Source organism: Monodelphis domestica, chromosome 3, assembly GCF_027887165.1.
Source record: "Monodelphis domestica isolate mMonDom1 chromosome 3, mMonDom1.pri, whole genome shotgun sequence".
NCBI lineage: Eukaryota > Metazoa > Chordata > Mammalia > Didelphimorphia > Didelphidae > Monodelphis > Monodelphis domestica.
Window position 1 is genome coordinate 89383480 of NC_077229.1, and position 9186 is coordinate 89392665.

Here is a 9186-nt window from a genome sequence, read left to right on the forward strand (position 1 = left end):
CAGTACCCCCAGACACCCAGGTACGTCTACACCCCCGTACAGGAGGCCACTCTCATAACCAAGTATTCAGGTCCATCGTGTTCCTTTAGCTTTAATATCCAGGTTGGGGGGCCGAGATGTCCCTAGAGGAATGGGAGCTCCAGATGGGAGCCCTGGGGAAGGGCTAAAGCTAGAGGGAGTAAAAAGAGGAAGGGGGGTGGTGAGCAGCCCCCAGGGGTTAGGACTGGAAGGTCTCCTCCTCCTTGGCTCCAGCCTCACTTCTCCAGGATGGCCCTCCTCTGCTGCAGCTTCCTTTCCAGCTCCTCCGTCATTTCTGTCCAGGCGGAATAAAGAGGGCACCGTTGGCATCGCTCCCTCCCTCTGGTTCCTCCTCCCGGCCCCAGCCCCAGCATGTCCCGCACCTGTGGAGATGGGCATGCCGGAAGGAACCCTGGGCTGGGAAGCGCTGGAGCCACCTTTCTTGGGGCCGGCCAGGCCCTTGGACTCTGGGAAGGACAGAGAGGGTGGGGGAAGAGGCCCTTCAGGGACTGGCCAGCGAGAGGGGAAGGAAGGCTCAGGCAGCACGGCCCTACCTGTCTTGGCTTTGTGGGGCACAGCAGGCACTTTGGGCAGCGGCTTCCCTTGTCTCTTGGGTTTGGGGCCAGCCAGCAGGCGAGGGGGCAGCGCTGGAGAGGAGGAGAACACGAGGGCCCATCATTATTTACAGCCAGAGAGGACTTTGGACACTACTTAGTCATACAGATGAAGAAACCGGGGCCTGGAGAGGAAGGTCACCGTGGCAATGAGCTGCTGGGATTCAAACTCTTATCCCGTGACTACACGCAGGGCTCTTCCAAGGGTACCATAGGGTGAGCTCTAGAATAATGGCAGACGATGACGAGCTAGGCCTCAAGAGCCTTTGAGCTTTCACCATGGCAGCCACACGACCCGATTAGCCTCATTTTATAGAGGAGAAATCCAAGGCGACTTGCCCAAGGTCACCCAGCCCAACGGCAAAAGTAGGATTCCAACCCAGGGCTCCTGGTCTTCCAGCATGGCTTTGACAGGTCCAAGGCGGGCCAGGAGGTGGAGGCCAGGGACAGAGGGAGAGGTGAGAGCCCGGCTTCCCCGCCTTTCCTTGCTGTGACCAGCCCCCCATCCCACCCCCAAGGTGGCTGTTCCTTCTCACCAGGAGCCTTCAGGCGACAGAATGGGGCCACTTCTTTGGGAGGTGACACGGATGGCCAGGACCGTGGTGTGGAGGGAGAGGTCTGTGTTAGCTGAGGCCTCCCCAGGCTTGTCCCCTTTTCCTACCCCTCCTGCCCCAAGGGCCCCTCACCATTTTCATTCTCATATTGATTTGTGGGCTCATCGCTGATGGGGGTTATGTAGTTCTCATCCTGATCAGGCACAGGTGGCACAGACGTGGGCAACCGAGGGGACCTGCCTGGGCCGGGCAGCTGCTGGGTCTGCTTGGCCTCTCCTGGAGAGAGAGAGAGAGAAGGACCCGGGGGATGAGACGTACCTAAGTTGAAGGAAGGGGGATGCGTTTTTCTCGGCTCATGCAGAAAAATCTCAGAATGGTCCAGCCAGAAGGGCTCATCTAGAAGTCATCTAGTGCAACTCCCTCACTTTACGGAAAGCTGAGACCCACTAGGAGAATGACTAGTGTCAGGGCCAGCACTTGAATCTCTGAGTCCGACAATTGTTTTTCTACCCCACACTCCCATGAGTCTATATGTGTGTGCCTGTGTGTGTCCGTGTGTATATATCTTTGCATATCTAATCACGGTTCACTCTAATAGTGCAGTACTACTTCCCAATAATCCTGTAAAAGAGGCAGGCTGAAAACCATTATCCACATTCCACAGAAGAGCAGAGAGGCTTAGGGAAGGGAAGTGAGTTATCCAGAGTCACAGCTCCTAAGGCGGATTTGAGACTGAAACCCAGGTGTTCTGATTCCCTTTCTGTTGTATGGTGTTGCCTACCAACACACATTCATGTGTCTATGTGTACAGGCACACATGCATGTTCACATTTATATGGATGTTATATGGATGTCATTTAGAGAGAAGTTCACATTTTCAGAGCGCTTCAAGGTTTACAGAACACTTTTATCAAAAAGCAGTGGTATTTATCAAAAAAGTGAGTGGTATTAATATTTTTCTGAGGAGGAAACAATTTACCTCTAGTCACCTAATCAGTAAGTATCATAGGTGAGATTGGGACTCAAGCATATGGGGCTCCTAACAGTCTTTTTAGGACAAAGTGCTAGGCCTGGAATCAAGAAAGTGTGAGTTCAAATCCAGCCTCAGACACGTACAAGCTGTGTAACCCTGGGTAAGTCACTTAACCCTTCAAACCCTGCTTGCTTCAGTTTCCTCATCTGTAAAATGAGTTGGAAAAGGAAATGGCAAACCACTCTAGTATCTTTGCAAGAAAATCCCAAATGGAGTCACAAAGAATTCAAAGAGACTTAACTACAAAAAACCGCCTTTTTTCAGATCTTTTCCCAAGCCCCAGAAATGGTGACATGTCCCTCTTCTGAGCCCCCTCCTCTGAAAATGTGTCTGTAACTCTTAGTTGTCTTCTCATATCGTGCATTCCACTGTAATGAAATATGTCTCCATCTTATTCCCCAATCCCTTCCCCTGCTCCTGGAGGACAGAGCCTGGGGCTTATTGTCTTTGTGATTATAGCCTACCCCAAAGCCCAGCACCCACTAAGTGTCAACAAATGTATTTAAATGAAAGAATGAATGCTTGTATCCATGCATGTGTGTCAGGATCTATGTGTTTTGTTGCAGAATCATAAAATGTTAGAGCAAGAAGAGCGCAGAGATCATCTTGTGCAACCTGTTCCTCTTAGAGTAGAGAAAACTGTACCCCAAAGAGGGTCCAAGGTCACACAGGAAGGAAGTGGCACCGAGCCTGCTGAGCTCTCAGTTCCCTGTTGTTTCTACTACAGCTCCCTACTTCCCACTGTCAGAGGGTGAAAGGGAGGGGGGAGCTATCACCTGGCCCCAGGGAGGCTGGAGGCTTGGGGACTGTCCATGTGCTCTCTCCATTCTCCTGGTTGGCCTCCACAAACCCTAGAATAGAGAGAGGGGCCAGGAGGGCCAGGAGGAAGAGCAGGAAGCCTGGTCAGAGGGTAGGCAAAGCCAAAGGATGGGGGCAACCCTGGGGGCAGAGGGATGGACATCTAGCTATCCTTTTAACAACTGAGAGCTTTGGGGTCCATAGGTAGGCCTGGACCGAGGGCTATGGGCCCTAACCCTCCTGCTCCTCCAGACCCCCAGACCCACCTAAGACCTTCTCATAGTCCTCATCTGGGTGGAAGGGGACCAAGGCCCCCTTGGTGTTGGAGATAAAGTAGTTCACTACATCATGGAGAGAGGAGCAGGAGACCTGGGAGAAGACGGGGAGTCAAGGGCAGCATTCCCCGCCTCCTCCCGTGGGATTACCCTGAACCCTGAAGATAAAGAGAAACACTTAGGGAATGACTGGGGGTCGGGGTTGGGGAAAAGGACGGGAGATCTCGCCCCCAGCAGGCTAAGTCGCTGTCTGGCCCCACCCCCTTTCTCTCAAGACCCGCCCACTAGGTCCACCCTCTGGAGAGGTATTTCCTCTGAAGCCCCGCCCCTGGGCGTGGCTCCCCACTTACCGGCTCCTCCACGTCAATGATGTAACTCCGCCCCTCGCGCTTCACCTTGTAGTGCCTCACCTGCTCTACCCTGCAAGAGCAGCATCAGTGAACCTGTCCGGCTCAGCCCCCTCCATTCCTCCAACCCTTATACTGGTTAAGACCGGGACCGCGGTGACTGGAGGGTTCTGGCCCTGCCCCCGTCCTCCAGCTCTGCCTCCTGCTCCCATTGGCGGCTTAAAGGCTAGTGGGATGGCCGGCCTAGGCCCCGCCCCCGGGCCGCCTCCCCACCCCTCCTTACCCATTCAGCATCTGGCGGGTGGTGACAGAGAAGCTGCCAGAGCCGTCGCTGCCCGGCCTCAGTAACATATTCCCGCAGTCTGGGTATTTCTCCAGGAGCAGCTGCGCCTCCACCCGGCTCACATCCAGGAAGCAGCTTTTTGGGGTGGTGGGGAAGGGAACAGTCAGTCACCTCCCCGCCCCACCCCTCTGAAGCCCCGCCCTTCTGGGAGACCTTAGCCAGTAATCCACTAATAATTTAATAGCAATATAGCTAACATTTACATAGTATTTACATGTAAATACATTTTAAATACATTTTTAAAATAAACATTTAACATGTAAGTACATGTAACAAAAGCTTTGAGATTTGCTATTTTACAGATAATAAAACTGAGGCAGTTAAACACTTGCCCAGAGTCACCCAGCTGATAAGTGTCTGAGGCTGGATACAAACTCATGGACCTAGCTCCAGACCTCAGTTTCTCATCCATAAAATGAGGACCTCTGAGCTCCAGGGCAGCTGCTATTAACCCCACTCTCAGCCCAATAAGCTTCACCCCCTTTTCAGCTCTGAGCCCCACCCCCCAGCTCTTACCAGCTCCACAATTCAGCAGTTATCCCCGCTCTCACCCTGGTCTGAGCTTAGCCCCAGCCTAGCTGTGCACCTCTCTCCTATGCCAAACTCCTGTTTTTCTACACGGAGAAAGGTTCCCTCCACACCTCACAGCCTTGCTGGTTCATAAATGATGTACAACCCCATCATTTCACAGGTAGGAAAACTGTACCTCAAAAGTGAGGGTTTTGGGGCTATTGAGGTGACTCAGTGGATAGAGAGCCAGGCCTAGAGATGAGAGGTCTTGAGTTCAAATGTAGCCTAAGACACTTTCTACCCTGGCAAGTCACTTAATCCCCATTGCCTAGCCCTTACTGTTCTTCTGCCTTGGAAGGAGAGGGGTTTTATTTTTAAAAAGAAAAAAAAGGGGAAGGGTTTCCCCAGGTCTTATAGTCAGGGGCAGAGCAGAGACAAAATTCCAGATCTCTCAACTTCCAGGCCTCTGTTGGCCCTCCCTCCTGCTAACCACATCCCCTTCCTTGTGGGTTCAGCTCCTGGACAGGAAGGGTCCAGGACCCATGTTTAAGTCCCTCCTTCACAAAGTATTAAAGCTTTCACATACTTGACCCTGGCTGCCACCTCCTTTTTGGCCCCCAACACCTTCCAACCTTGACCCTGGCTGCCCCCTGAGCAAGGAGGCTGAGCCCTGCCAGAAGGAGACTCACGAGGGCTTCTCCTGGGCCCTTCGATCCTTTTCCTTGGTCAGGACATCAGTCATCGTGTATTTGGGCCCTGGCAGCAGGTTGGATGGGACCTTGAGCTGCAATTCAATTCAAAGCAGGCTTACTGAGTCATTCTCCTACTCCCCTTCCTCTAACTGTGCCACACCACAGGAATTCAAGAAGGGGGAGTTGCAAAAGGTAAGATGAGGGAGTTCGTTGTCTAGAAGAAACACAAGATGAGCCAACTGACCCCCAGGAAGCTCCCAGAGAAAGAGAGAAAGAGGAGTCCTGTTCCTGGAAGAGTCCAGCTGGGAGGTGGTCAAAAGAGCAGAGGCTGGAGTCAGAGAGGGGAGGGCCTTCCATGACAGACACAGAAGGGTAGATTTTGTCCTGGGGACAGAGCAGAGTAGCATGGGCCCTACATGGGAGGTGTCTTCTTGTGGAAGAGAGAGCAAGCAGCTGGGATTGGGCCCTTCCAATCCTAGAAGGGAGGGAAAGGGGACAGATGGAAAGAGGGAGGGAGTCTCACCTCCACCACTGTCATAATGAAAGCCTTCCACATCTCCCGGGACTCCAGGCTGTCCACCTGCAAACAGGGATCAGGAGAGGGTTAGTGGCCAGGGGCTGTGTCCCCTTCCCAACTCTAGCCCCAAGAAAGCCTTTACCTTGAATCTGATCTCCTGCCCTGCAAGTGACAGGCAGAACTGAGTGCCTGGGTCCGTGGTGCTGCCCCTTGGGGCATCATCTGTCAGTGCCAAAAAGTTGCTCAGGTCCACCTTATCCACATACTGTAGGGAATACCAGGGTCTTAGTCCTCCCTTTCCATGGGAGAAGGGGCTAGATTTCTAGAAGCCCACTCTGCTCCCACAGCCACACAGCACTTACTTTCTGAAGTGCTTTGTACCCCTAAATTGAATCATACAATTATAGAGACAGAGGTTCACCAGCATTTTACAAAATAGGGAACTGAGGCCCAGGGAAAGCTAGTAAAGTGTTAGAGCCAGGACTAGAACCCAGGAATTCTGAACCAAACCTAGAGTTCTTTCCACTAAGCCATAGAATTAAAGAAAGGACCTGGCCAGCCCAGCTGTGGATATTGGGGGCAGGAGAGGGTTGTAGGTATGTAGAAGGAACCAGAGTGTGTGTTTCAGAGATGTTTGGGGTATTTTGTCACTTTTTTACCTGGGGGTCCCGGTTGCTGTTGTAGAAATAGATAGTGAGGCCTTGGAGACCAGCCCAGAACTTCTTATAATCCTGGAGATCAAAGAGGGAGAGAGAGAGAGAGGGAAATGTGGTAGAAAAATGAGATGACTCTAGAGGAACTGCTCTCCTTTCAGTCTTATTGGCTTTAGGCTGCCTCACTGGCCCATTCTAGCTCTTGGTACTTCAAGCCACTCATAGAGAAGGGCTACTCAAATCTTTATATATAGAAAACCCTTCCCTTCTGTCTTAGACTTGATACTAAGGCAGGGCAAGGCAAAGGGGGTTCAGTGACTTGCCCACAGTTACACTGCTAGGAAGTGTCTGAGGCCACATTTGAACCCAGGGCCTCCTGTCTCCAGATCTTGCTATTAACTGAGCCACCTAGCTGCCCCTCTTTAAGTTAAAGTCATATGATTGCCAGCAAATGCTAATGTCATGGGTGCTTTGATTTTCCATGGTAGCCAGACTCTGAAGTCATGGCTCCACCAGATTATATAGAGATCATGTTAAAGGCATGGCTTTACTCAACCACCAAGTGGTCATTACAGAATCACCAGATGACATGTTAAAGATCACAGATTTAGGGACAGGCAGGTGACTCAGTGGGTTGAGAGCCAGGTCTAGAGACAGAAGATCACAGGTTCAAATCTGACCTCAGACACTTTCTATCTGTGTGACCCTGGGCAAGTCACTTGACCCCCATTGCCTAGCCCTTACCACTCTTCTGCCTTGGAAGCAGTACACTGTATTGATTCTAAGATTCAAGGTAAGGGTTTAAAAAAACAAACAAACCACAGATTGACCAAGTCTCTGAAGCTCCAAAGCCTGACTTTCTCCATAACCCTAAGGTTCTGAATGGGTCGGTCAGGTCCAAAAGGGTCCTTAGAACAGAAAATGTTCTAGAAGGCTCTCTGGAGATCATCTAGTTCAAGCACAGAGAAAAGGGTCACACAAGAAACTCAGGGACAGAACTGGGAATTAGAACCCAAGGCTCCTAACTCCGTTACCAAGTTCCTAATCTCTCTTTAAGCTCTTTTATCCATATTGGCTATATGATAGTGCTAGATGAATCTCAGGACTTTGGCCCTGGGTCAGAGTGCACACACACACACACACACACACACACACACACACACACTCTCTCTCTCTCTCTCTCTCTCTCTCTCTCTCTCTCTCTGTATGTGTCCATGGTATTCTTTCATCTTCTCTTCACTACAAAGAGTAGCTAATGCTCAGGAAAATGAGGATTCCTGAATCTACATCTCATCTCTGGTCCCAACAACTTCCCTTTTCCATCTGAAGGAGAAAGATGGGGAGAGGCAGAGACAGAGACAGAGGCAGAGACAGAGACAGAGGCAGAGACAGAGACAGAGGCAGAGACAGAGGCAGAGACAGAGGCAGGGACAGAGACAGACAGGCAAGAGAGACAGACAGACAAGCAGAGAAAAAGACAGGGAATGAGAGAGAGAGAGGGGGGGGGAAGAGAGAGAAAGAGAGAGACAGAGACAGAGACAGAGACAGAGGCAGAGACAGAGACAGAGGCAGAGACAGAGACAGAGGCAGAGACAGAGGCAGAGGCAGAGGCAGAGACAGAGACAGAGGCAGAGGCAGAGACAGAGGCAGGGACAGAGACAGACAGGCAAGAGAGACAGACAGACAAGCAGAGAAAAAGACAGGGAATGAGAGAGAGAGAGAGGGGGGGGGGGAAGAGAGAGAAAGAGAGAGACAGAGACAGAGACAGAGACAGAGGCAGAGACAGAGACAGAGACAGAGGCAGAGACAGAGACAGAGGCAGAGACAGAGACAGAGGCAGAGACAGAGGCAGAGGCAGAGGCAGAGACAGAGACAGAGGCAGAGGCAGAGACAGACAGGCAAGAGAGACAGACAGACAAGCAGAGAAAAAGACAGGGAATGAGAGAGAGAGAGAGAGAGAGAGAGAGAGAGAGAGAGAGAGAGAGAGAGAGAGAGAGAGAGAGAGAGAGAGAGAGACTCTAGGACAACGCTTCCCTGACACCACAGTCCATTGCTCCAGTCTGAATGTTCTAGGAGGATCTCTAGAGATCGTCTAGTTCAGTTCCCTTGTTTGACAGAGAAAGACTCACAGAGAAGGGTCACAGAGAGTCGGGGACAGATTGGGGACCAGAACCTAAAGCTCCCAACTCCATTGCAGTGTTCCCAAACTCTCCCTCGACTCCCACCCCCTCAGCCTTACCCTGTCTTTTGGTCCCTTCTTCTCCAGAAAACCCTCGTGGTAGTGGGAAGGGAAGGTAGGCTTGGATTTCGGGACCCTGGGCAGCCCTGGGGCGGTGGCCATGGCTGAGGGAAGGAGGGGGCCAGGGATCCCTGAGCCCAGGGAGCCGGGCAGCTCACAGACAACAGGAGCAGGAAGCAGAGGAACAGGTTCGAAAGGGAATTTCCTCTCTCTCTACCCCTGGTGACCCTGGGCCCTCCCTTCCTCCCTCCCTTCCCAGAAATGACTGGGTGTGGAAACACAGGTACCAGGGATCAGTGGAAAATCTGTTTCTCCAACAGCATAGACTTGGAATGTAAATGCTAAATGCTAAAAGGAACCAGAACAGAAAACGTGACGTGATTGCTGGCCTGTCTTCCTTGATGCTCTCTTCTTTCTGGCTTTTCATAACACTGTTCTCTCTTGGCTCCCCCTTCCTACTGTTCAGCTCCCACCTTTTTAGTCCTCTTTGTAGGCTCTTCATTGAGGTCACACCTGCTTACTGTGGGCATCACCCAAGGTTCTGTCTTGGGCCCTCTTTTCCCTCTAAACTATTTCATTTGGTGATCTCATCA

The 9186-nt window shown here is 51.6% G+C and overlaps 1 protein-coding gene across 7 annotated transcripts; it reads right to left on the minus strand.

Annotated features, from left to right (window-relative positions):
• Positions 1–65: 65 nt before the first annotated feature.
• Positions 66–8789, minus strand: STAP2 (signal transducing adaptor family member 2). Of its 7 annotated transcripts, XM_016432087.2 has the most exons (14): positions 8594–8789; positions 6361–6432; positions 5844–5966; positions 5708–5764; positions 5182–5276; positions 3923–4057; positions 3643–3712; positions 3284–3386; positions 2996–3070; positions 1319–1462; positions 1169–1201; positions 573–665; positions 402–485; positions 66–313 (listed from the first exon to the last, which is right to left on the minus strand). In XM_016432087.2, the coding sequence occupies exons 1-14, from the start codon at positions 8693–8695 to the stop codon at positions 255–257; spliced, it is 1245 nt and encodes a 414-aa protein (XP_016287573.1). In that variant the 5' UTR covers positions 8696–8789; the 3' UTR covers positions 66–254. The 7 variants fall into 7 exon arrangements, with proteins under 7 accessions (XP_016287573.1, XP_016287574.1, XP_007488974.1 ...); XM_016432088.2 differs by lacking the exon at positions 1169–1201; XM_007488912.3 differs by lacking the exon at positions 402–485.
• Between the last annotated feature and the right edge of the window lie 397 nt (positions 8790–9186).